A 27,961-nucleotide genomic window follows, 5' to 3' on the forward strand; every position below is an offset into this window, starting at 1 on the left:
TCAATTTATTATTTATAATGAAGTTAGGATTCATTGATGTATGTAAGTACAAGAAGTCTCATATTGATATATTTCGGGCCTTACTTTGAGAAGAAACTTTTACACAATTAATATTTTCAAGATAAATACACTTTCATCAAAATATTGTACAGTTGATGTAAAGTAAAAGTTATTGCTTTTGCTTAGTCTATATAAATGATTTTTTTGTAATTTATTGATATCCTTAGCATAATTCATTCAGTTTTAACTAATTTTATTTGTACATAATGTGTGAAATTATTTCGATTAATTGCAACAAAAAATGATTCAATTGTGTCCGCGCAACGTGTAGGTCATCAATTATTTTAGATTATGTATAACAAAATATAGCTCAATAATGACATTACAATAATTTGCATTGCCATATATATAGCTCAATATCGACCGGTGCATAATCATGATTAATTTACGTGAATAAAATGAAAATTGATGTAATAATATATATATAGATCTTTACAGCCATATAGTAATATATAATAAAAAATCAAATTTTCTCTTCCATAAGAAGCTTCCATACCCCGTGTCACGTGCGGCTAATTTTTTGGTTAACTATCATTACTTTTTCATAATGTTCGAACATATATAAATTTTCCTATATAGATAAATGAGATTTTTTATTAGTTAAATTTTAATAAATAGTATTAGTAATAGGAAAAAAATTGTATAAAAGTCAATCAAGAATTGAATGCGCGGCAAAAAAGAAAAAAAAAAGGGAACAAAATGAATATATATATATATATATAAAGGAAAATGGAACAGAATGATGATATTATATATATAAGATGTAGTTGCCGCACCAAAGAATATATAGATTACATATATATATATATATATAGATGCCGCACCAAGATTATAATGGTTAGTGTATATAGATTAAATATATATAGATGAAATACTATTTAATTCTCTTGGGCTCTAGCCCCGTTATCTTACCCAAAAAAATATATATAGATGAAGTATATATATATATATATATATATTAAATACATAGTTGCCATTTTTCTAATAATTCAACATTTGTGTATAAATATAGCCTCCTGCCTACACGAGTATCTTTTAAAGGAGACCATTATTCATAATTAAAACGTCTTTTTTTCCTTCTTCCCAAATTTTTTATTTTTCTTTTTCTTAATTGAATTTTGATTTGTTGAATGAATGTTTTATTTGAAAATTTGAAATTGATTGTTTTCGCATAATCTCTATTCCAGTTCCATTATTAGTCTCTTCAGAAACTATAAGACTTTTATGATTTCTATACCTTATATATTTCCTTTTTATTCTTATTTCATAATTTAATGAAAATAATTTATCCATAAACTTCGAGTTCTATAGCTTTATTCGTTTATTATCATTCTTTGGTTGAGTTTTGGTTCATAGAATGATTTTTCAATGCAAATTTCAAACTAATTGCTTTGATATTGATTGTTTAAATAATCTTCTCCAAATTCTTCCTTTTTCTTGGTTGAACTTTGATTTGTTGAATGAATTTTTAGTGAAAATTCAAAATTTATTATTTTGATATTGATTATTTTGATATTATATCTATTCTAGTTCTATTTTAGGTGTCGTTTCAGTAACTGTAAGGCTTCTCTAATTTATACACTTTAGAAATTTTTTTTTTTTCTTATTTCATAATTTAATGGAAATCTTTTCTTCGTGAACTTCAAGTTAAGTAGCTTTATTTATTTATTCTTATTCATTGGTTGAATTTTGATTTGTAGAATAAATTTTTTAATGCGAAATTTCCAAACTAATTGTTATGGGTGTTGCTTTAGTAATTGGAAATTCTTCAATATTTCTTTATTATTATTATTATTTTATAATTCATTTGAGATCTTTCTTTCATAAACTTTGAATTCAATATTTAAATTTATTTATTTATTTTTATAAATTTTGATTTGAGTTGTCATAACAATGATACTAAATTCATTTCTATAGTTTTAGATGCTTATTTATCCATTCCTAATTTTACATAAAACTCAATAATATTTATATATACTAGTGAATCTGCACGTGTGTTGCACGTGAAATGTATCTCAATTAACTGGTAAGACATAATAATTATAAAATGCTAGAAAATATATAAAAATTAAATTTCATTCAAAAATATATAATTAATTATATAACATCATTAATAATCTTATTGGTTGGTTTAAAGATACCAAATCAATAAATATGAACTACTTAATACCATTGGTGTATAATGATAATTTTTTATTTAGATATAACATAATTTATAATATCAATAATTATAAATAAATCAATTCAGTTTTTTCCCATAATTAAGTCATTTTTCTTTAAAAATTAAGGTTATTATAAGAAGTCAAGGTATCATCTTTTAATATTGCATATTCCAAACTATTATATAATTGTTGGAATTTTGAAGTAGTTAATTGAAATAAAAGAAGAAAAAAAAAATCAATTCTAATGTTTGATGAAAAATTGCAATAAATATTAATATTAAGTACATTAGTAAGTTAATATTCTTGTTGTATTACACATATAATAAATTTTAAAGTACGCAAAAAGAAAACATGAGCAATAATTAATTAATATAAAAAACCTTAGTCAAATGTATTAAAAAAAGATTATCTAATTGCTTATAATTCTAATTCTTTGTACAAAATTACCTCGAAAGTAATGAATAATTATTATTAATGTTTTTTTATTTGTAAATCACATATAATTTTAATTTCTTCTCCATTTTCATTTGGAATAAGTACCAAAAAAGACAAAAAGATTTGAAACATTTTTTCTTTCAAACCAAAACGTTTATCTTTTATAAACGGAACATAACATTTGTTAATATTTTAATAAAACCTTTCCAATATTTTGAATTTTTTATGTTTTGAAAGTTAAATCTAAAATTTGTAAATTCTAAAAAATTAGAGCAATTATATATGTATATACATATATATATATATATATACATATAAAGAGCAAACTTATGGGATTGAAAAACGAAATAGAAAAGCAGATTGGGCCGGTGGTGGTACGTTGAAGGGTACCACCATCCCTAGCGAGGCCGTCGGCGGGTGGTGGTTGCCGGCCAAAGGCCTCTACAGCTCAATTTTCTGCTTTCTATGAAAATATGAGCAAGAGTACGGAGAAAAAATTGGAAAGAAAACACTAGAAGACAATAAAATGATATCTCCAACAAAGAGGCAAACCTATGGTATCCTAAAAAAAGAGTAAAATATATGAAGAATGATAAATAAAGAATTACTCAAGAATTATACGTAAATATTCTCTACTATATTTTATAAGCGATGACATACATTTTGAAATATAAGAACATGATCTCGTTGAGATTTTTGGGTAACAACACCGAGAATCTTTTGAGACTTCATAATTAAGTTATCAAGAAGAAAAGTTCTAGAGAGAGAAGAGAGTTCAAATGATTTTTCATACGTCTATTTGAAAACTGAAATGTATATATATCAGAAATAAATATAACTTTTTGAATATTCACATCCCTTTAGTAATTACACTCTTTCACTAGAAAATTGTTTCACCAAATATGAAATAGTATTTGATGATTAAATTTCTCTATACTAATTTAACTATCAAATTTGTCTTTTATTAAATTACAGCTTTCTCTTTATTTTGCCGATCGAATCTTTGTAGATTTTTATTATACTAAAGAAGATATAATTTTCTAATAAAAATAAGAAATTAAGTGATGTATAAATTTCATTTAGCCCTCGGGGATGCAAGGGTCTCTTGAAATATTGTTTGAAAGTTGTTTCCATTGTATTATTTGAATTTACCAAAAGGTAATATTATTTCAAGATTAATTATGTAAATGAGGAAACTTGTATTATCATTATTTAAGTAAGGGCAAAATAGAAAGAATAGTTGGAGAAACACCTCATACTTTTATTTTTCCCTTGAAAGTGTGAAAGGATCCAAGAAATAAAGACTGTATGAAATCGTTAGATAACGAACATATGCTATGACAAAGTTTTGAAATTATAAATCGATATGGATAAAACATGACAAACAAACCTGCAATAGGGATTAACTTTGTTGAAATGGGTGTTAAAGGAAAAAATGTCAAAACTAATGAAAAGAGAAAGAACATGAATATAAGCATTATCAAAGTGTGCGACCAAAACTAACGAATCCAAAAGGGTGCAACGAAAAGTCACAATGGTACAAGGGTATTTTTGGAATAATGAGAATTGGAAAAATTCCTCGTAGTTTTAGATATAGTATAGATATAGATACATATATCAAATTTTACATTATTTAACAATACGCATAAGTTTTGATATTCGAGATTTTTATCTTTTAAGTTTTTTTAATAATTGTCCGTGCAATGTGCGGGTCTTCATCTAGATTTACAAGGTATCAAAGCATCGTAAAGTGTCAAATTCACACATTGCCACGTGAGTGCAGGTATTGAGAGTTAATAATATGAGTCAATCCCAAATTGGAAAGATAAAGGGAAATCCATTCATTTATAAGAGATTAGGTATTGAGAGTTGTTTGTCCCACATTGATATGTTAATTAAAAATATATGAATTTATAAGAGACTGGATGACGCAACATAGCTCGAGTTTTTGGGTTAAAGACATATATGGAGAACTAGCTCATAGTATAGTTTAATTAGTATGTAGTAGTTTAATAAGTCTGAGAAAACCCACCTAATTAAAAAATCCCCTCCTCCTCTCACCTGAGGTGTGGAAGAAGAAATCAAGGGCACCTCCTGCTTATATTAGAGCACGGAGATGGAAAGATGAAAGAAATTCATTGATTTATAAGAGATTATGTATCAAATCTTTTAAACTAAGTTCTTGAGGGAGAAACGAGTGCTATTGCTTATTGGATCAGTGTGAATTTTCATATACCTCGTTTTCCCACGCCTATATGTGCATCAGAGCCCCCATTATCCCATTCCTCTCTATATGATTGATTAAACACATGCTTATTGGCCCCAGTGAAGAATATCGATTTTTCTAGTCCCTTGGTGACTCAGGGGATGACAGGAGCAAGCGTGGATCTATGATCTATTCTATTGGTCGGCGTCTACTATAAAAGCATATGTTACCTAGTCCAAGAGTCCCAACAGCTTCCTCATGAAAAAATGGAGGATACTGTTTATCACATCAAACGACGTCCTTCTTGAAATTCCCTTTTATGGTCATTATTAGTGAGAAGAACCGGCAAACATGGCTGATTCCATAGTCCTTTTCATAGTGGAAAGGCTCGGTGACTTGCTCATAGAGGAGTGCAAGTCACTGCACGGATTAAGAGACGAGGTGGAGGAGATTAGGACGGAGCTGAGGCGGATGCGGTGCTTCTTGAAAGACGCGGACTCGAGGCAGGGTTCGGACGAGCGGGTCCGCAACTGGGTCTCCGAGATCAGAGAGGTGGCCTACAATGCAGAGGACCTTATCGAGAACTTCATTATTGAAAATGTCGCCAAGGGGAGAGATTCCCGCGCCAGCGAGATCCTCGAAAGGTTGGCTTGCTTCATGAGCAAGGGGGTGGCCAGCCTCAGGCTCGGGTTCCACATCGGGTCGCTCACTGATAGGATTTCCAGGCTCACATCGAGCTTGCGGACCTATGGGATTAGGGAACTAAAGGAAGGAGACTGCTCAAGCTCCCTCAACGAGAAGCTGAGGGAGGGGAGGCGGTCTTATCCCCACATGGTCGAGCACGACGTGGTTGGGGTGGAGGAGAAAGTGGACGAAATCGTCGCTCACTTGACAGGTGACAACCAGACCCACTCTCACCACCAAGTCATTGCGGTTTGCGGTATGGGTGGGCTGGGAAAGACAACCTTGGCGAAGAAGGTATACCATGACTCTAGGATAAGATGGCACTTCGACTGCTTCGCCTGGTCCTACATTTCTCAACAGTTCAAGAAGAGGGACATATGGGAGGGGATCCTGTTCAACCTCATGGCCCCAACTCGGGATGAGAGGGCTGAAATCCTAAACATGAAGGATGAGGAGGTTGCAGAGAAGCTCCACGGAGTCCTGCAAAGGCGGACTTGTCTGGTTGTTCTCGACGATCTTTGGAGTGCCCAGGACTGGAGCAGCCTGAGGCCCGCTTTCCCGAAACAGACCACACGCAGCAAGATCCTGCTCACCTCGCGCAAGAGGACGGTGGCTCTCCATGTGGACCCCTCATGCTTCCTACTCGAGCCCAAGTGTCTAAGCGAGGAGCACAGCTGGGAGCTGCTCAAGAAGATTGCATTCTCGGGAAGAAGCACGAGATCAGGTAGAACTAGAATTCTATTTATCAACTCTGCAGTTTCTGACCCGTCTAACCTGATCAAGGGACAGACTTGATCGGCCTTGATTTCTGAAGGCTCTATCCGGGATTGGCCCCGCGCGGCCATACAATCGGGCATGGTCTTCTTATCTATTGCAATTGAAGCATCAGGCCAAGCATTAGGAGTTTAGTACTTGTTAATGCAGCATTTCTTGATATTTTTCTAATTTTGACAGATAACAACAGCTTAAAGGAACTGGGGAAGGAGATGGCGAAAAGCTGTTCTGGTCTACCACTGGCCATTGTCGTGCTCGGAGGAGTTCTGGCCACTAAGGGCACTTTGGGTGAGTGGCATGCCGTGAACAACAACATCAAGTCATACATTAGAGGGAATAAGGACGAGGAGGAAGATGATGGTGGGTTATCGAAAGTTCTGGGCCTGAGCTTCGAGGACTTGCCCTACCAATTAAAGCCATGCTTCCTCCATGTGGGCCATTTTCCAGAAGATTTTGAGATACCTAAGAAGCAACTGATCCATGTATGGATAGCAGAAGGATTTATTACGGCACCTCCAGAATCGGATGAAGTAGATATCAACCAGGAAACGATGGAGGATGTCGCCGAGCGATACTTGACTGAATTGGTGAATAGGTGCGTCCTCCAAGTGGCCAAGCGGACCTCAACTGGCAGGATCCGTAGCTGCAGGATTCATGATCTGATGCGTGACATGTGCCTGCTGAAGGCAAAGCAGGAAAGTTTCCTTGAGTCCATCAACCTTCGGCACCAAAGCCAAGAATCTGACTCGGCCTCCGGCTCCAAATTGTCAGGATCAATGGCATCTCTTGTTGAAGCACGGCGGCTCACTATCCTCTTGAAGCAAGTGTTCAACGATTTCGTCCATTCACGATATCCTCGCATTAGATCTCTCGTCTACTTCAACGAAAATGAATGCGAGGTGCAGAAATGGGAGCAGATCAAGCGCCTATTCAAGGACTTCAAGTTTCTGAGGGTCTTGGTACTTGAAGGAATTGTCGGCCCAGACAAAAAGTTGCCCAAGGAGATTGGAAAGCTGCTGCACCTGAGGTTCTTAAGCATAAGAAACACCCAAATAGATGAACTTCCGAAGTCCATCGGTGATCTGATGTTCCTGCAGACACTCGATGCACGAGATGCCAGCACATCTGCCCGGAGACAGAAGGTGGTATCAGTAAAGAATGAAAAACAGATTAGATGGTAACAGTATAGTCAAATCGATAATGCTTCAAACTAAAAACGAAAGGAACGAGATCTAAATATTATTCAGAAGTTCCAGTATGACAAAATTAAGCTCTACAATGATATCTCAGTACGAAGAAATTAAACTCTAGATATTTAGTTATTGTCTAAACTTATTTCACCTTTTTTCCAGGTATTTATACCAAATGTTCTGCACAAGATGAGAGCATTGAGGCATCTTTACCTGCCGAGATGGTGCAGCACTGATAAAGGGCAGAAGCTTCGCTTAGACAACCTGAACAACCTGCAGACACTTGTGAACTTCCCTGAAGAGATTTGTGATGTAAAACAGCTCGGTAATTTGTCCAGTCTGAGGAAATTGCAATTATGCGATCCAGATTGTATTCAAGAGTTTGTGGAGATCTTCAGAGACCAGACAGTCAAGTTGTTCAATCTTCAAGCCTTATACTTGACCAACAACAAGTATGTTGGTAGCAATTGGGGTATACAATATCTTCCCCAGCCCTACACGGTGAATCTAGAGCCATTATTCTCGGGTTGGCAGAACCTCTACAAGCTGCGTGTGGATGGACAGCTGAGGAACTTACCAGCACCCAATCAACTACCTCAGAACCTCACCAGGTTGATCCTATTCTGGTCTGAGCTTGATGAAGACCCAATGCCTGTGCTTGGTATGCTTCCGAACTTGATGACGCTTCACCTGTGGCGGCGAGTTTACCTTGGTAAGAAGATGGTTTTTCCTGCAAGAGGCTTTCCTCAGTTGAAACGACTAGAGTTGTGGGGCCTACCTCACCTGGAGGAGGTCGAGGTGGAGGAGGAAGCCATGCCCAGTCTAACAAAGTTTGAGATCTCAAATTGCGATCATCTCAACGAGATCCCAGAGGGGCTGAAATTCATGGTCTCGCTCCAGGAACTAGAGATCAGATACATGCCAATGCAATTCCAGTTCAGGCTTCATCCAGGAGGAGATGATTTCGACAAAGTTCAGAACCTGTGCGTGACAATTATATAGGTCGATTACTAGTCAAATCCCAGGTAAGTGTATGTAGTTCAAAGTTATAATGGTTATCTATCAGAAGTATTCTCGGTGAAATTCAAAGAAAGATAAAACAAGCACCTCAATTTTTAACTTCCGAGAGATAAACAAAAAAAGTAAAAGATGGTCCTTTATATATCTCTTTTTTATTAAAATAACCAGGTTATTTGAACTTATGCAGATGAACTACATGGGAGAGAAGTGCTGTTCCTCAAACCAGCTGCAGATGAGGGAAACATTTAAATCTCTAAGTTCAACATCCTTTTTTTTATTTATTTCATAACAACTTTTGAGCACTTAGGATGTTTTTTCACAAATAAAAGTCGAAAGGTGTGTCTTGTGTGAACAAGTTGGAATAGTCTCGTACTACCAACATATGTTTGTCATCATCAGCCAAATGGAATTTGTTTGGAGGCCGGTGAAAAGGATGTTTCATGCAATCAGAATTAGAATCTACATTTGTGTCAATTGGTGTCGGTATTAAAAATGCTCCTGATCTTGATACAAAAGTATGTCAACCTATCCATTTGTCTGTTTGAGCGAAGTATCATGTGTCGCAAAACGATGCTGCAAGTATTTCCATGTACTTCATTCTTTCACCCATAAATGTATTGATATTATCTAACTCACAAATGAAAAAATAAAGAGTAGAAAAGAAATGCTGCATGCATTTTGAGATCACAAGTCAGATGACATCAGAAGACAGAAGAGTTCATCAAACCACTGAGATACTGATATTGAAACATCAAAACATAGTCAATTCATTACAACAAGTTTGAGCAGCTTCACTTATAAAAGGCTGTCTTTGAAAAGTAACAGACATATAACAGCAAAACTGCAAATAGAATTATAGGGAATTGCAGTTGTACTTACCATATCCAAATTCTTAGCCAATGATTAGACGATATACTGAAACATGCTAGTGCAATATTGTAACAGTCACGTCCCATCACTCAAAAGTGCCAACTTTAAAGGTCATTCTCCCCATTGCATGACTGAGGTTGGATTTGGGGTCTGACAACTTGATGCGGTAGTCGAAGCGGCAAGTCGGTACCTGGAGAAAAACGGGTTCTGACAACCCTGTTTTGAGAGAAACGGCCTCAGGAGCACAATTCAAGTGTTTGGCCTTGAAATGACGAGATTTAAATCAAATTCCATCGTTTAGGGCCTCAAATAGGCATTTTAATGTTATTAGGGTGTTTTTGCAATTTTAAGAAAAATTTATATTTTTCGTGCAATTTAGGTGTTTTAATTCTATTTAAGCTTTGTACAACCCTAGGGTTGAAGACAGTTATTTTTCGGATTATCAATAAAGTTTTAGAGCTACTATGCTCTTTCGCCTAATCTCCGATTTGATTCGAGTTTGATACCTATTTTCTGGTATTCGTAAAATCAACAGGTGATAGAAGATTGTCTTCTGGTATTCGTGTGCGAATCAATAGATTGCAATTAATACGCTGCGTCACAAATATGCAGCCCCAAATATGAACTGAACCTGTCCTATGTATGTGCTAAAACAAATAGAACAAATCGAAGTCCAGCACTAAGTTTATTATATGTCTTGTCCTTCAAATTCCTGTTGTGCACTTGAATCCGTTTCAAGGAAAAGGACAAGAGTGGCAGTACGTAGGTTCAAAATGGACATTTAGAATTTTTGATATGATTACAACAGAGAAGACGTTGCATTGATTTTATGTCACAATCCGAAATTTTAGCAGTATTTCTCTTAAAATTATGTCCAAATCAAATATTAACGTGCTAAATAAATTCTAATATGTCCTACATCATCAGCCATAAATATATAAGTGAGACCTGATTTTTTTTTTATTTCAAATGGCATACATACACATACATACTTATACATCTACATATGTTATATATATATGTTGCTGGAGAAATTATAAAAAAAAAACAAAACCAAAAAAACAAAACAAAACAAAACAGAAATGAGTGGAGGCATGGATCCCACGTGGTCAACATTCCTCCCCCAGTAACCCATTTCCACCGCCATTAGTTTTTTTTTTCCTTTTCTTTGCTGTTATGTTTCGGCTAGTGGGGGAAGTCGAAGGGGGAAACAGAGCAAGAAAGTGACGAGATAGAGAGAGAGAGGAAGTGTCGAGATAGCAAGGAAGAGCTCCACTTTGCTCTCCGATTCGATGGTTGACCAATTCAGCTCCCTGCTCTTCCTCCGACCAGCAGCAGAGCCCTCCCCGAAAGAGAGGAATCGGTGACATTTCTTACCTCTAATCTAGACTGTTAACTCGTAGACTGGTATAGCATGTTGGCCCTATTGTTTTGGAGATGTTTTGCCTGGCTTTAAAGACTGAAAATCATGTTGAAGTGCTGAGTTGATTGGTTAGATGGTTCTTCGTGTAATTCTGGGTCAATTTAGATCGGTTTGGATGATTTGAGGTTGGGAAAAACGCTAGATGATAAGATGTTATTAGTTCGAAAATTTGATATGGCTAGGTTCCTCTCTGATCATTTGAATGGTGTGGCCTTTTATGGAATTGGTTTTGTTATACGGTTTGAAAGTTATCGCGATTCTAAATTTTGAAAATCATAACGAAACGTCAACTTCGACTTGCATTTTTGAACTGATTTCTTCATGTTTTGACATGCCTTTTGTTTCTAAAACATAGCTCACACTGTAAACTTTCCAGAGACTCCAAGATTGTAGTATTCGGAGTTTTATAGAGAGAGAGCCGAGCTTCCGAAGTTGGGTCATCGCTTAGTCTGGGTCTGTTTTGCAACAGCCTGCACCAGCAATTTCAGGAGGCTCGTCAGGCTCGCTCAGACATCGGATTGCAGTGATTTTTGTTCGTATAGATTCGTGTTTGAATCTACTATTTTAGGTAAAATTTTGGAATTTTTCTAAAATAACGATATTAATTATCATATTTTCCATAATGTGTGGGTTTATTGAATTTTCTTTCCTCAAGTCCAACACTGATCACTTTCATGTTCTTTAAGCTCGATCTTCCTTGTTGGTCATATCTGATTTTGGTGTTTGTTAAGTCGATTTATGTCTTCTCAAGTTAGAAATGTTACTTTTACTAATGTTTGGACTTTGGACCGGTAAATTTGTTTTAAATGTGCTCGTATGTATTTGGTCATTTATGAATCTCTCATTTACCTTGAAATTGACAAGAGCAATCAGGTTTGTTTAAATGAGAATTATGGATATTGTTTTATTGTTTTAGGTAGTTTTTGACATAGATGAGAAATACACATAATGAATATGACATATATATATATATATATATCGAAACTTATTGAAAATAATAGGCTATAAAGAAGATTGTGGAAAGTGTTGGAAGTCCCTGAGATGGTACTATATTTTATTATCTAATCTAACGCTTGCAAATAATAGGGATCGTGGAGACTGAATCCTTGCACTCTAAAGGGTTGCCTCAGTTTGCTATCTTTCTAGGGATTTCGGTGAGTACTTCATTCCATTGTGAAATTATATATATATATATATTACGTGCGTACTATATTCCCTTGTAAAATGATGTATTATAGTTATATAAATTATTGAAGAAGAATATTGTGATAGTTAGAGATTAAGAAATTAATCTTGCTATGTTGTGTGAATTGATTTGAGAGATGTTGCATTTTATATTTCATTTTAATTTGGGATATGCAGTGTGATTGTGAATGCTGATTGTGATGATAACTTGCTGCCATTGTACTATGATTGGGATTGTGTTTGTGTATGATGATATATGATGTGAGATGGCATAGTTGCAATTGATTATGCTTGTATTTTTAAATATAGCCATAGGACCGTTGGACCCGACGGATTATAAAATGAGCTTGATCGACCGTTGGACCCGGCGGAATATAAATATGGGGCAGATCGGTCGCTGGACCCGGCGGAATATAAATATGGGACAGATCGGCCGCTAAACCTGGCGGAATATAAATAGGGGCTAGATCGGCTGTTGGACCCGATAAAATATAAATATGGGCCAGATCAGCCGCTGGACCTGGCGGAATAGAAAAAAGGAGCCCGATTGGCCGCTTGACCCGGCGGAATATAAATTGAGGTCAACTCTTACCGCCAGAGGTTAATAGGCGGCCCCCGGTTATGAGATATGGATACTGGGAGTTAAGCATGATATGAATGACATATGCGAGGTCGCGGTACCGTCATAACTCTGTTGCGATGAAATTGAACGCTATGACTATATTGATTGGTTGTGTTGTATATTCTTTGTCTGTATGATTGTTGGATATGTGATGTAAATGTGATGATTTTGAGATTGTTTAAAGTTGTTCTGTGAAAGTCGCATTGTTTGTTGATGCTTGACTTAGTCAGTGTGTGAGTGTTAGGTGGTGCTGAGTTAATAGTTAATTCTAATATTATTATATAGTTACAAAGATAATTGATTGTTTACGAATGAATTTAGTAATTATTGTATATATTATATAATATGTCGTGTTGGTGAATTAAATGACGGACTTGGATATGTTAGTATTATCTTTGTTTATTTAAAGATATATTTTTAGTTAATAATAGTTCATTTCATTTTGGAATTTTGTGCTCACCGAGATGCAGCTCACACCATGCATATATTTTTCCAGATAAGCTTCTAGCTGCGCAGGAGAATCATTTTTGATATCGGGGATCAGCTCGGAGAACTAGGTAGGGACTTTAGTTATTTGATAGGTATTCTTTTTGTATAAAATGTATTTGAAAATGTTACGACCTGAAACTTTTGTCTAGTTGGTTTAGTGATGTAGCTCTGCTGGAATTATATTTATATAAATATATATGTGAGAGCTTGTTGGATTAGTTATATATTTTTGGAAGTTATGGAAAGCATGTTTTATATGAATAGTTATGGGATAAGGGATATCGAGTAAATATAAGGAAAACTCTGCCGAAATTTCCGGTCGTGACAATATAAAGAAACCACCAATCTCTACAAAGATAACTATAATATATTTCTTATGACATCCCATGAGCAGCTAAACAAAATCGTTCAGGTTGTAACATATAAGAATTCTATACATGGCTTAAGTACCTCTAAAGATATAAAGGGCTCGCTAAATTTTGTTCGTGCCAATCCCTACATCAAAAATGGTTCTTCAATGCCGCCAAGCTATTCTCTAACTCATCTGAAAAAATATATGCAGAGTGTGAGTTGCATCGAGTATAAAATTCTAAAGCAAAATAAATTATTATTAAATAAATATTTATTTAAAAAATAACTAGATATTCATATAGATAATACAATCACACCCAAATCCATCAATTAGCTTTATACAATACATATGAAAATTACCAAATTTATTTTTAAACAATCAAGTATCATTCTAATAACACGATAATGTTCGAATCTACTTTTAACTCAGCACCACATAACAAATATAAACAATACATATATGTACACTTAGCACATCGAGCTCTAGCAACGAAAACACATTTCTCAAGTATCACAACAATCATAGACAAGCTCTAACAACCATCACATATTTCAAAATAACTTTAGGCAACAACTTTTAACACAAACAAGTAATATAATCATAGGGTCACATTTCCTTAAGACAGATTTGATACAGTATTGTTACCTCGCAAATCTCAATCAATCATCCACAACTTCCCATACTTATACCCCAAGCGAGGGCCGTCTATTAACCTCTGACTGTAAGAGTTGATCACCATTTATATTCCACCAGGTCTAGCGTACGATCAGGCTCTTATTTGTATTTCACTGGGTCCAATGGCCGATTAGGCCTCCATTTATATTCCGCTAGGCCTAGCGGCCGATCAAGCCTCTATTTATATTCCGTTGGATCCAGCGGCCCTTGTTTGTATTTTGTCGGGTTCAATGACCGATTAGGCCCCAATTTATATTCCGCAGGGTGTAACGGTCAATCAACCTATATTTATATTCCGCCAAACCTAATAGCCGATCAGGCCCCTATTTATATTCCGCCATGCCTAGTGGTCCCCTGGCTGTAATTAAACAAGAAGCATCAACATACAATAATCAAATCAAATATCATTGTAAAAAGAATACAACAGATAAGACCACAATGGCTCCCAAATCCTCTTATTCTTCTTAATCTTATTAATTAAACATACGTATGATTCATGTAATATATTGTCATTCTACAATGAAATAGAGTACTCACTGAACTCCCAAGATATAGTCCACTGAATAGCCTTCTGAATGCTAGCATTGAGTCTCCTCAGTCTCCAATCAAATATAAACATAACAAGAACCAAATTATACATACATTATGATATTCATACCACTCAGCGCACCTGTTTTACCGATCAACTATTTCTCTTAAGAATTAAATTACAAACATTACCCCCTTTGACCTCAATAAGAATAGATCAGACATTATAACTAGACCATATAATTACTATACCTATTGATGCTAGTTAATCTCTCTTCCACTTTGAAAATACTTCTATAATCAAATCCACCTCTATAGTGTCTATACTTCCCATCAACCCTATCCAGTATTTTGTTCAAACACAAATCACTAGAACTTGCCATGATAATATTATGGGAAAATAACGTCATGTATCCCAACCTTTACATGTTATCTTAGTTTTACCCTAAAGTCAATTTTTTTTTTCTGAGGTATCATAATGTTAATGGTTTGGTTTTAAATATATCCCGCCGTAAAAGTTCTGTCCATTTTTTACGGAAATGCTAACATGACCCGTTCATTACTTGACGGAGCTGACGTGGAGAGTGTGTGGGTCCCGATATAAGGGAAAAATTACACTATATATCACAACCTTTTTGTTGCTTCATAGTTTTATCCCAATCTTTTCATATTTTTTTCAAATTTATCCCAACCTGTTGGGATAATATTGAGAAAACAGTAAAAGATTGGAATAAAACTGATAAACTATCAAAATGTTGGGATAAAATTGAGAAAATATTAAAAGGTTACGATACATAGTGTTAGTTTTCTCTTGTATTGGGACCCACACACTCTCCATGTCAGCATCGTCAAGCAATTAATGCTTCACATCAGCATTTCCGTTAAAAATAGACGGAATGTTTATGGCGAGATAGATTTGACACCAAACCATTAATGTTATGAGACCTAAAAAAAATCAACATTGGGAAAAAAACTAACACAACATGCAAAGATTGAGATATATGGTGTAATTTTCTCTAACATTACTGACTTAGAGCATCGGCTAGTTTTTGTTCTCAATTTATCACTGATCTCACTTGATTTAGCAAGCGAGACCATCACAAGACACTTGTCATTATCAGAATTAACTTCATAAAGCTCTAACAGCCATCACAAGCTTTTTCAATGTCACCTAATGTGTGTTTGTTTCAACTTAATTAAATAAATAGTTAAAAGTTAGTTACAAGTTAATTATAGGAGAAAATGAATATAAAAAAGAGGGAAAGATGAGAGATAATGATCTAAACTACTTAATCATTGAGCCAAAATTCACTTAATGAAATAAATAAAAAATTTTGACTTAATGAAATAAGTCATTCTTCCCTTATTAATACTCTTTATCTTTTACAAAAAATTTCTCATCTTTATATATTTCTCCCTTCTTATTATACATTTCTTCTCTTAAATAACTAAGTGCTTAATTTATCAAACACCACCTCAGGCAAGCAATTTCAAACACACACAAATAATATAGCCATATGCCCCAAATAATCAAAGAAGCAAATTCCATCATGGAACTGCCTCTTACTATCAAATTACCCATAAGAAAAACACAATCTAGAAAAAGAAATCCATAGAAGCAAAATTAGCTACATACCTACTAAGCATACCCATAATCTGTTAGGTAAAATCCATAGGCCTACTTCGGACTTGAGCCCATCCGCAACCCAAAAGCTTAAGCCAATGGGTTGCTAGACCATTATCTCTTATAAACTTATAAATTTCCTCTCAACTTTTCCATGTGGGATTACTTCCAACACCCGCCCTCACCATTCTCCATATAGGAGAGAAACCGGCCCAACATAATCTAATCGGGTTTAAGAACCCTTCTCATAGAACTGCTTCCTACTTCCAGCCCCAGCAAACACAGACTTGTCTGCCTTGTTCTGCCCATCTTCCTCTTTCCATACCAGCCCAAGAGCTCTCCATCTCGTTCTCTCTCTCTCTCTCTCTCTCTCTCTATCTATCTATCTCTCTCTCTCTAACTCTCTGCTTCTCTTTCACCCCCTGTTTCTGTCACTTCGAACTAACCAGAACCCACAAAAGAAAGAAAAGATAAACAATGGAAAATGATAGATGAAAGGCTGAGGCAAGTCTATAGTACATACATTAAACACCCCATTTATCTGATTCTTCGTACTTCGTTTTCTTTTTCTTTTTCTTCCTTTTTTTTTCGTTCTTTTTTTCCCCATCATGTTTGTTCCAAGCACCGCAAGAAATACATAGGATATATCACAAACAACTATAAGCATATATTATATAGATTATATGTATATAAGACATGCATCAGGAACCATATTAATATTTGCTTATATGATAACAGTATATGAACGGATTGAAGTACTGGATTTCACATTTTAGTCCATGTATTAGAAGAACATGGGATCTACGATAGAATATGGTTAGTGCTAAGTGAGGTAACAACTCTTCTTAATTTGTTTTTTTGATGCATCTACATTAGCCACATTGGAAAAGGTTCACACACTTGATTTGATCTGATTGGTTCGGGTCTACTTAACCAAATGGATTTGTCAATTGTAAGGGACACAAATGCAGATAGTTTGAATAGAATAGTAACTGATGCAAATATAATTTCTAGTTGGGAAGCAAAACCATGTGATTCTATAGGACATATGACCTCCAGAATGGCCCGGAGCTATTCCTGTAGGCACTAGTGCCAGATGATAAGGAGCTCCCAAGCATTCATCCAATACATACATGCATATATATATATATATACATATATACACAAACAGCAGCTCCCATGACAGGAAGCCTCACGACCAAGACTCACCAAGAGCCAGTTCTTCCATAGAAACACTTTCAGAAAGTTTCCATGGCCATTCAATTCTCGAAGATTGCAGATGGTAGAAAGATGCAACGAAGAAGGGTCTTTTTGTCACCAGAAGGTTCTGAGGTTCCGAAAGGCCACTTTAAGTCACTGTAAATTCAATAATTTCCCTTCCTAATTTTCATGAAGGATCATCCTTTTAGCCTGCTTCTCTATACGTACATACATACGCAATCCGCGTCTTTGTATAACCTGTGTGGTATTGTGGCATTTGCAATTTTCGATGCTTTCAATTGTCTTCAGGAAGAGTATGAAACATCTCTAGCTAATTACACCAAACAAGAAAATCATGTCTCCGTTTCATGAAAGAGCACATGTTAGTTTATCGGCAGTAGACGAATTAACTCCTCTGTGTAAGAAGTTAAAGGTCCTACTTTACTGCCATTTATTCTTGACTCTCATTAATCGCCTTTTAAAAGTATGATGTGTCAAGGCTTGATGGGAAATGATTGGTAGCAGGAAAAAGAAAAGATCTATATGTTAGTCTTTGTACGTCAAAGGAAGAGAACACAGCACACGAAGTACAAAAATTGGGTTTTCCAATCAAACCCCCATAGCTTCTGGAACGCAATGATTATAACAGGTCGGAAGGAATTGCAATCAAGGGAACAATTCCATGTGTTAAATGGGGTCATGTTGGGATAATGTCTCAGAGCAGCTGCACTTTTATCTGTTTGTTCAGATGTTTATCTTAGCTTGTTAGTCTTTTATTTAGCAGACATGTAATGGCATTTATTGCTTTTTTCTTTGTACGTGTGAAGCCATGTGTTTGGCAGTTACTTTTCTGCTTTGCTTAGTGTTTTGTGTATTTAACCTGTACTGCATGACAGTTATCTTTTAATGGCAGCAGTTTCCATTTCCATTCTCACGTCTCTCTCTCCTTTGTCTTTCTCTCTCTCGTGATTGTGTGTGTGAGATAAAGTGAATGCCTCAGAGAGTCTGATCCAACAGGTCGTTGTTGTTCTGTCATCCATCATGGCCATTATTTAGGTGATCCATTGCTAGTAGGGGAGGATTCAATTTGGTAAATATGGACTCGTCAAATCACAAGCTCTCGATCAATGACCGGTCAGAATAAAGCCAATATGATCAATCATGTGAATGTGTCTCTATCACTAACCATACCAAATGACCAAATTTAGACAGCATACGGTGGCATAGTAATCAAAATCTAATAATCGTCGATGTCAGCAGGGAGGCAAAGCCATGTGATTTCTCGGGCATGTGCTGGTGTTGCTATCAGAAAACAGAGGTCCCAGAGCTTCTTTCACTCATTCTATATAGCACTTTCCTTGCTAACCCATTCACTTCCAAAGCCGAACTTACAGAATCCAAGGATTGAACTCACTTCTCCCTGCAAGCAGCTACTTTTCCGCAGCGTACTTTCTAAAGCTTTTCATCACAACCCAATGGCCATCCGGTTCCCAAAGATTGCTTCTTATGCCAAGCAGATGGTACGGCATCGCATTCTTCTATCTCCGGAAGGTTCGGAGGTCCCAAAAGGCCATTTTCCTGTATATGTTGGAGAAACTCTCAGGAAGAGATATGCGGTTCCTATCTCCTTCTTGAAGATGGCTTCGTTCCAGAGCCTTTTGTCCCAGGCCGAAGAGGAGTTTGGCTTCGACCATCCTATGGGTGGCGTCACCATCCCTTGCAAGGAAGAAGATTTCATTAGTCTCAACTGCGGTTTCTAAGCCCTTTGGGAGGTGCAGAAGCAGTAGGTCTAGAGGATCATCACTGACATCGACACAATTTTGTATCTTTCTGTATGTTAACCTGATTAAGTCCATAATGTAAAGAGGAATCGTGTTACCACTGAATATAGAGTTTTCCTGGAATTTTATTTCCTCCTCATGGCTCCTTACCTAATTTTCAGGTTATATCACATATTCGAGCTGAGACAAGTATCCTTGCTCTGCAATTGAAAGATACGAATTAGAGTCTCTCCTTTTTGGCATGGCTCCGTAGTCCATATATGGGATATACATATGTTGCTAATGCCGCATTTTCCCGCTAACTCGAGTTTTCAGGAAAATGACGCAATCAACGGAGTGTTAAACTTCAAAACACAGTCTCCAGTTTGAGCTTTATTATTCCAATCTATGATTGCACATGCCAAGCCCAGGTCAAATGCAAGGAGTAGCTAAAAAACCAGTTTAAACTTTTTACCTGAGCTTATAATTCTCATACTTCCTATGCAAATTGTAGAATAGACTATCGATACTTCATTATGGAGCCTGTGCCATGGGTCTGAAGGATCTGTTTCTATTCACTCATTTGAAGCTCTGTTTAGTCTGAAGTTCTAATAATCATTGTCTACCTTGAAAGCAATTAGTACCAGGCTGATAACCGTGGATTATTCATCGAAAGAATTAAATGATGAAGAATGATATAAGAATTTAGACTTACTGTGTTGGAGGACAACTTCCACAGTGTTCAATTAATGGGAAACTTGAGGTGTTCATGAAGCGCTGGAAACAGGACCACGTGATCATTCAGGTGAAGTTGTCCCCTTACAAATCAAGCGAAGTCCAATGGCCATTCCAGAACCACTGAATAATCATAATTTAATGATGTATACGGTTTGATGGGACCATAATCACATAATCCACAGGCAGTTGGGAAGCAAAACCATGTACTTCCTCAGGGAAAGAGCCCCCAGAAAGGGGCCCGAGATGTCCCAATGTCTGCACGGTAATGAGAGGTGAGCCATTATATATAGACTCTTGTTTTGCAGCCTCTTCATTGCCAAACCTGTTCTTACCATCCAAAGCCTTCTTCTCTATTGCAATTCAAGTACTTCACCAAATCATACTTCAAAAGAGATCAGCAAAGTTCAATGGCAGTTCGATTCCTGAAGATTGCAAAAGCTAAGCCCATGCTGCGGCGAGCTGCTGGGGCCTCAGACATCCCCAAAGGCCATTTTGCCGTCTATGTTGGAGAAACTGAAAAGAAGAGATATGGGGCCCCTATCTCCTTATTGAAGCATCCTTCATTCCAAGACCTGTCAAGTCAAATTGAAGAGTAGTTCGGGTTTGATCATCCGATGGGTGGACTCACCCTTACTTGCACAGAAGAAATCTTTATTGGTCTCACTAGTAGCTTGTAGGCTCATAATATATGTGACGCCACAAGTTCTGACACTGATCAATACCAATTCTGAGTTGTACAGAGTTCCACACGAATGTATAAATGACTGTATGAACATAGATTTCTTCATCAATAGTATGTGTTTTCTGTCGGATTATTCTTATTTTTATTTATTATTGTTATTATTATTAATTTTACTTATGAAACGGAAAGACAACCCTTACTCGACAAGGATGTCATGTGGTGTAGAAGTCAGAATAACATATAAACAAATTTTTTTCTCTCTGTGCATTTAGCTGATGCAGTGACTTTTCCTCCGTTCTCACTTCTGCAAATTTTTGGATGTGCTAATAGTTAGAAAACGGTCATGTGTCCCAATAGGAAAGTCAGTAGATACTGATCCGAAAGCAATGTTGTGTTATGTTGTTGTAGCTTAATAGATAGTATCTCCCATGTTAAGCTTTTAGATCAATCAGTACTGGTTGTTCTCATGCTAATTAGCAATTTTCTCTCAACTGGCAGTAGACATATTTGGCATCAAGTTTTTTGAAAAATATTCAAGATAGAAAAATAAAAGGAGAGAAAAGATTTCTTCTTCTGTTTCTTTAATTGGAAGTATGAGGTAGATAGACCTTCATATATTAGCATTTCCTCCGCAAACACCAGAAATGTTCTGCAGATATATGTTGTAGTCAGGGCACTCTTTCATAACCTTCGCCTTCGGAGTTGAGATAATTTTAGAAGGGAAGTTGATTGATTTGGTGAATATCCATATGTTTTTTCAGCTACATTTGCAATTTATTAATTCGTAATGCTGTTGTATAAGAGTTGTGACAGAAATCAACAACTTGTAGACAATGGAGGAAAACTCTGTAGTCATTAGAAAACAAGATTTCTCTTTACATTACATGGGACTTGATCAAGTGCCTATGTCCTAAGAGCCAAAATTTGTATTGGTGTCAACGATGTTAGGGATGCGATCCTCTGCACCTGCCGTTTCTAAACCTCCTCTACATGAGTCTACGGATTAACAGGTCAATCTAATGAAGACTTCTTCGCTGCAAGGGATGGTGAGTCCACTGGCAGGGTGATTGAACCCAAACTCCTCTTCAGCTTGGGATAGCAGGCTCTGGAATGAAGAATTTTTCAAGAAGGAGATTGGAACCACGTATCTTGTCTTTTGAGTTTCTCCAACATACACAGCAAAGTGGCCTTTTGGAACATCCGAGCTGCAACTGGCTTGTCGAAGCATCCGCTTAGCATGACCAATTCTTGGGAATCGAGGAGCCATGATGATTTGTCAAATAGGTAATGGTCTTCGAGTATCTCTTGTTGGAAAGGTAGAGAGATCTGAGGAGCTGGGCTGGTTCTATATGCAAGTTGGGGTTTGGCTGTGGAGAGGCCATCACAGAAGATGACATGTATATAAGGAGGGAACTTCGTCAATTATCATCTAGTAGAGATGGTGGAACCTGTAAGGCATACAGCTGCAGGTCCTTGCCGGATGGAAAATGAGGTTAAGAATCACATGGGATTGCCTCCTAACCACCATAACTTAATTCAAGACCGTGACTGACACTAATACTCGTGCTGCTATGCTGCAATGCGCGTTTGACCCAATACATGTATATAAGGAGGGAATTTCATCAATTATCGTCTAGTAGAGACGGTGGGACCTGTAAGGCATACAGCTGCAGGTCCTTGCCGAACGGAAAATGAGGTTAAGAATCACATGGGATTGCCTTCTAACCACCATAACTTAATTCAAGACCGCTACTGACACCAATACTCGTGCTGCTACGCTGCAATGCATGTTTGACCCAACAATTACTAGGAAAATTCTGCCCTATCAATCTATAACCATCAAGACCCACAACAAGACCAACTTGTTTGGTTGTAGAAAGAGAATCCATCACTTAAATAATCACATGGACTTCTTATCTAGATATGGCCTACATTTTCTGGTAGAAATGGACCCACCTGAAAATTCTAGTATCAACAGAAGAAAAAGCTCTTGTTGACGGCTTGAAGACAGAATCATGTGAATTAGTTGATCCTTTGGATAGATATGTCTCTGTGTTTCAAATGCTTCATCAACCGATCTCAATATATATACATCCAATATCCACTATAGCAAGTTTCTTCCTTCTCTCTGAACCGCCTTTTTACTAGAAGATTACCCTAACTCAACGAATATTCGATTCTCAAAGATTGCTCTTGCAAAGCAGATGCTATGACAGGCTGTGGCTCATATGTCCGAAAGGGCCATTTTGCTGTATATGTTGGTGAAACTATAAAGAATAGGTAAGTGGTTTTCATCTCCTTTTGAAGCATGCTTTGTTTCAAAACTTGTTGAGCCGAGCTGAAAAAGAATTTGGGTTTGATCAGTGGACTAACCCTTCCTTGCAGAGTAGAATGCCTCATTAGTCTCTTTCGTGGTTTATAGTTCTGGAGGATAACTAACACCTATTGACAGTAGCACCAACTCTCGTGTGGAACAGATGTACATAAATAATTTTTTTTTATGAGACTCATGTAAAGAAGATTGATATATTTTTCTATGAACGTATTGCTCTACAATTTTCCCGTGCTTCATGGCTTCTTTTCTACAACTGATGTTGCCTAAATGTACAGATTTGCATTACGTAACTGTTTACACCCATTTCCCGCACTTCATGGTAAATGCGGATTACAATGTGTTAAGCCCACGAGACCCATTAGATGCGGCCCACGATTGAAGCCCGAAGATATAACCAACCCGAATTCATGGCGCAACCCGGTCCGGACAGCGGGGAATGGGTTGGCGGTGCAAGGATGGAAATTCCCAAGGAAAGGAAGAATGCATTTGGGACGTCGAGTAAGGATGCTCTTCACATTTTGGGCACGTATTATCATTATATGCAAGGGAATTTCATTACTGCCAAATTGGAGGAAGAAAGATTGACTTACATATTAAGAGGATTCCAAGGCAGAGAACATCCATGGACTTAAAGGTGGATTTCCATAATTGAAGGGGCGTGCATGTGGACTCCTTCTTCGGGTTGGGTTCGGAGAGAATTTATCCATGGGATGGATTTCCATATGATTTAATATTCCGTTGCTCTTCTTAGGTCGATAATATTCTCCGAATAAGTGAATTATTTCCCACATAGTCCTAAGTTAGCTAATTTGCTAGATTATTTGCCGATTTCAATGTCTTGGGTGGCACACTAGTGATAAGCCTATTTAAGTCAAGTCCGTCTATTGTATTACCCTCCCTTCGGGCACATCAATAAAATTGCTTTTTGGAGCAAACCAGTGGACCTTCCGAGGCTAATCGTCCCGTCAACTGCCTTCTACCTTGACTTTCGGGTCAAGACCATCGCCGAGTCAAGGTTCTGGCCCTTGGCTAGCTTTCGGGGCATATCAATTAAACCCAACCGATCTTCTGGGGTCGCTTGGTCGCCAATCCATTGCGGTTCACTATCTTGACTCCCAGGTTGAGACAATACCGAGTCAAGGTTCCGGCCCTCGGTTAGCCTCCGCGACACATCAATCAAACATGCACCTTACCTTTCTAGCTTACTTTTCTTGCACCCTCTACTTTTTCCGCTCCCTTTCTTACCATGCACTCGCCTTCGAAGGAAAACCGCCGATTCGTCGGCTTATCCTTCTACCTACCTTGGTTTCTGATCAAGGAGCTCATCCATGAGCTAAAGTTCCGGCTAAAACTCACTATTTTCGGCTGACCCAGCCGAAACCTAGCTCTTCGTGCAAGTTCTAGCTAATCAGGCCAAGAAGTCATACAAGTCTCCTCACAAGCCAATCCAGGTCGTGAGCTACTCGATTTTAAGATCAGCTTCTAGCCGTCTCTCAACTTCAACCCATTCCCATTGTTAGCACTTGAATTGGGGAGAATCCTAGCTGCCAAATCCTCGAGCCGCGTAATAGTATGACCATCATCGTTTATCATCTTCCATGACATCTCTCCTAAACCCAGCTGCCGACTAGACATATGGACTTCTGGGCCATGGGATTGCGCTCTAGCTCAGTGAGGTCGGCTAGTGATTTCGCAATCAATCCTTGGGATTGCGTCCTGGCACGCCTGACAATACCGATCTCGTAAGAGATTCAACTAGCTGGTGCCAAAATTGGGATTGCGTGATTCTACGCGAAATGGTAACAAAGAGAACAAATCTTGTAGGTTTCCTCACTGTATTACTGCTTCAGCTTCGAGCACAAGATTTGTAAAAATACTTAATTTTAATTACATCCAATGGGCTTTTACAGCCCAACTATGGAGAAATCTTGTAAGTTCACTCACCGGCTGAATTTACAGAGACTTTTACACCATACTAATTTTTTGCAGCCACAAAACCAAGATATACACAACATATGCGTGATCGAACCAATTAGCTAATGCAAAGCAAGACTTTTTCAGATATGTAGCCTTGTTTCGTTGAAGCCAGGGACTTAACCATTCATTCAAGAGTTCAAAGGAAAGGATGATTGTTCTGCAATCTGTCTCCTTACACAGTTCCTGTTTCCAGTTACTGTCTTCTCTGCTATTGTAAATGAAAGTATCTTCAAAACGGGTTTCTTCTTGAGTCTGTTTTCAGTTAGGTATTTCACTCTTTTCCTATGGAAGCCAATAGATTTTTCTCACTGCTTAGCAAAAGAAAAATCTCTTTCTGTTCTACTGGGTCAAAGTAGAACAGAACGTGTCATAATATGCACGAAAAATTGTTAGGCGAATTATTGATACTATAATCGCATTATAGGACACGAGGCATTGCCCCGCTTCATTCATTTCTATCATTGTCATAGACCTCCTTCCTACTGAATTGATCCCTTTCGAATTCAATAGCATCAGAAATGGTAGGGCATGATCGGTCATTGATGAAGTCTTAGGAGAGAGACAGGACCATGTGATCATTCAAGTTAGGCTGTCTCTCTTCTTAGAACAAACAAAACCATTGCCCAAATGCTTTGTCCAACTCGGAAGACAATAATTTCTCTCCCTGGGAAGTTTCAATTTATTGACCCCAGTTTTCCTTTGGGAAATGGTAGGCCAGGCCATATAGATTGCAGCCTAGCAGCATACGGTGTCATAAAAATCATAATATCATGATTCATAGGTGGTTGGGAGGCATAACCATGTGATTCCTTAGGGATGACACCCTTCAAAGGGGCCTAAGGCTATGCCAAGATGTCCGAACATGTGCCAGGTATTCCCTCGTTATATATGGTGGTTCTTTTGGAAGCCACTTCACACTGCCAAACTCACTCTTGAAAAATTCAATCACTCAGAGAAACCACCTCTCTGGATATTAACAGAATTCCATGGCTATTTGGTTCGGGAAAATCACTCGCAGCAAGCAGATGTTTCGGCAAGTGGCTGAGGGATTGGATATCCCCAAAGGTTATTTTTCTGTATATGTCGGTGAGACAGAGAGGACAAGATATGCAGTTCCTATCTCCTTCTTGAAGAATCCATCCTTCCAAAACCTGCTATCTCAGGTCGAAGAGGAGTTTGGGTTTGATCATCCTATGGGTGGACTAACCCTCCCCTGCAAGGAAGAAGTGTTCATCAGTCTTGCTTGCCATTTATAGGATCATTTGTATAGAACGAGTAGAAATGACTATATACGGAGGATCACATCACTAACATCGGTTGGATTATGACAAGTTTTGAATACTATATTTGAACGAATTCCTTGTAATGTAAGGAAAAATCTTGTTCTTCAGATGAATATTGAAGTATTCTTCCCTTATCTAATTCAACGATTTATGCATTCTAAGGTGTCTTTTTAATATGATTGTGAATTAAGTCAAACATTCTAGCTGAATCACGCCTAGTGCCTTCATTTCATCCACTTTATTGTTCAAGCGGAGACTCAAGCAGAAATCCTTTAATTAACTTTCAATAAAACATTATCATTCAGCCAACACCATTAAAGAATCAACTACTTAGAAACTGCTAGTTAAATAAGTTTGTTATCTTTAATGGATTGGTTCTATGCACGAATTATCAGTACAAGCAGAAAATCACAATGACTGGACCCATAACATTGATGGACTAAAAGAATGCCATACAGAAGTACGCCTATATAACCAGTAGTGCTTCTTTGATTAACTCAGTTCCTTACTTATTCGTAAAATTTTTGAAGTGCCTTCTCATTGGCAACAAAAGGTTTGCCTCTTGATAGATCGATTTGGACTAATGCAGATTGCAGAGAGCAAAAGTTTTGGGTATTTATGGAGTTTAATCCTTATGTAACCGCAAGGTTAGAGTAAGTTTATAATTTGATCGCTGGTCATTTTTCTATCTGCAACATGATGGACCGTACTTATAGAACTGCATACCGGCAAGAGAGAGAGACAAACACAAATTGTCATGAACAAATCTATATTCGCAGAAACAGTTTCTTCTCTTTTACAAATTATAGTCAAAAACTTTGCAACATATACAAAATCCTACTCTAAATTGGTATGTGGAGTCGGCCCTCTCCCTACATGTCTTTTGTCATCCTATATATTAGAGGTTAGACTGATGAAGACTTCTTCACTGCAAGGGAGGGTGAGTCCGCCCATAGGTTGGTCGAACCCGAACTCCTCTTTGGCCCAATGAAACAGGTCTTGGAATGAAGGACTCTTTGAGAAGGAAACTGGAACAACATACTTTGTTCTCTGAGTTTCTCCAACATTGTCACAAGTCACAACCCATTTCCACACAAAACTAGTATGTGACCGGCTGCTCACTATTAGGTCGAAACAATCCCTAATACCAAACGAAGCCATCTAGCAAAAACAATTATGAATAAACCTCGTGGTTAACTTTATTAAAGCAAACTATGACAAATCTCCAAGTAGGTCATTACAAAACGAAGTCTTAAAGTGGTTTATTAAAACTTCCAACAACTACCAAACTTAGACGGAAATCCCATATCCTCTAGTTCTCGATAAGGAACTTCTAGAACTTTAGCTCTCCAAATTTCCTGAATCTGAATCTGAGGGAAAGATTAAGTGAACGATCCACATGCTCAGTAAGTAATCAAAACTCGTCTTTACCAGATCAAGTATCTAAGAAAGAAATTTAACTTATTTCTAAATACCTTGTAAAAAGAAACAATCATAGTAATCAGTTCCAAACAATAAATCATGCAACATAAATTTCTTAAACGCATTATTAGATCAAAGTTCAATAAATCATAGCATTCAAACAAATCCCGCAGTACTTAAATTTAGTGTTTCAAACATACTCATATACATAAATTCTATAATTCGATCATTGATATCAAAACAAATCTGCTCATCGTCATTGACA

General features: G+C 37.0%; 4 protein-coding genes, 2 long non-coding RNA genes and 1 pseudogene across 7 annotated transcripts; 6 read left to right on the forward strand and 1 right to left on the reverse strand.

Annotated features, from left to right (window-relative positions):
- Nucleotides 1-5,029: 5,029 nt before the first annotated feature.
- On the forward strand, nt 5,030-9,005 carry LOC116204169 (putative disease resistance protein At1g50180). Its single transcript, XM_031536244.1, has 4 exons — nt 5,030-6,271; nt 6,502-7,463; nt 7,674-8,536; nt 8,719-9,005. The coding sequence occupies exons 1-3, from the start codon at nt 5,215-5,217 to the stop codon at nt 8,511-8,513; spliced, it is 2,859 nt and encodes a 952-aa protein (XP_031392104.1). The 5' UTR covers nt 5,030-5,214; the 3' UTR covers nt 8,514-8,536; nt 8,719-9,005.
- A 1,577-nt stretch (nt 9,006-10,582) lies between these two features.
- On the forward strand, nt 10,583-13,296 carry LOC116203464. 2 transcript variants are annotated; one of them, XR_004156257.1, is made up of 4 exons: nt 10,583-10,764; nt 11,201-11,392; nt 11,911-11,978; nt 13,128-13,296. It is a non-coding gene; the product is annotated as an uncharacterized LOC116203464 (long non-coding RNA). The 2 variants fall into 2 exon arrangements; XR_004156258.1 differs by lacking the exon at nt 11,201-11,392 and having other exon boundaries at nt 13,128-13,293.
- A 5,431-nt stretch (nt 13,297-18,727) lies between these two features.
- Nucleotides 18,728-19,385, forward strand: LOC116203456. The gene has a single exon (XM_031535188.1). It carries the CDS (start codon nt 18,750-18,752, stop codon nt 19,257-19,259), a length of 510 nt encoding a protein of 169 aa, XP_031391048.1. The 5' UTR covers nt 18,728-18,749; the 3' UTR covers nt 19,260-19,385.
- A 939-nt stretch (nt 19,386-20,324) lies between these two features.
- LOC116203461 lies at nt 20,325-20,788 on the forward strand (annotated as a pseudogene).
- Nucleotides 20,789-21,503: 715 nt separating this feature from the next.
- On the reverse strand, nt 21,504-22,217 carry LOC116203463 (auxin-induced protein X15-like). The gene has a single exon (XM_031535194.1). The coding sequence runs from the start codon at nt 21,944-21,946 to the stop codon at nt 21,683-21,685; it is 264 nt and encodes an 87-aa protein (XP_031391054.1). The 5' UTR covers nt 21,947-22,217; the 3' UTR covers nt 21,504-21,682.
- Nucleotides 22,218-22,622: 405 nt separating this feature from the next.
- Nucleotides 22,623-23,949, forward strand: LOC116203465. The gene is made up of 2 exons (XR_004156259.1): nt 22,623-22,959; nt 23,290-23,949. It is a non-coding gene; the product is annotated as an uncharacterized LOC116203465 (long non-coding RNA).
- Nucleotides 23,950-25,786: 1,837 nt separating this feature from the next.
- Nucleotides 25,787-26,408, forward strand: LOC116203459 (auxin-induced protein 15A-like). The gene has a single exon (XM_031535191.1). It carries the CDS (start codon nt 25,978-25,980, stop codon nt 26,245-26,247), a length of 270 nt encoding a protein of 89 aa, XP_031391051.1. The 5' UTR covers nt 25,787-25,977; the 3' UTR covers nt 26,248-26,408.
- The last annotated feature ends 1,553 nt before the right edge of the window (nt 26,409-27,961 follow it).

Source organism: Punica granatum, chromosome 4, assembly GCF_007655135.1.
Source record: "Punica granatum isolate Tunisia-2019 chromosome 4, ASM765513v2, whole genome shotgun sequence".
NCBI classification, from domain to species: domain Eukaryota; kingdom Viridiplantae; phylum Streptophyta; class Magnoliopsida; order Myrtales; family Lythraceae; genus Punica; species Punica granatum.

Excerpts from the sequence above, each read along its gene's own strand:
- LOC116203463 (XM_031535194.1), bottom strand. The coding sequence starts at position 21,946 with ATGGCTCCTCGATTCCCAAGAATTGGTCATGCTAAGCGGATGCTTCGA.
- LOC116203456 (XM_031535188.1), top strand. The coding sequence starts at position 18,750 with ATGTCAGCAGGGAGGCAAAGCCATGTGATTTCTCGGGCATGTGCTGGT.
- LOC116204169 (XM_031536244.1), top strand. The coding sequence starts at position 5,215 with ATGGCTGATTCCATAGTCCTTTTCATAGTGGAAAGGCTCGGTGACTTG. Across the intron at positions 6,272-6,501 it reads GGGAAGAAGCACGAGATCAG|ATAACAACAGCTTAAAGGAA; the intron begins GTAGAACTAGAA and ends TAATTTTGACAG. Across the intron at positions 7,464-7,673 it reads CATCTGCCCGGAGACAGAAG|GTATTTATACCAAATGTTCT; the intron begins GTGGTATCAGTA and ends CCTTTTTTCCAG.
- LOC116203459 (XM_031535191.1), top strand. The coding sequence starts at position 25,978 with ATGGCTATTTGGTTCGGGAAAATCACTCGCAGCAAGCAGATGTTTCGG.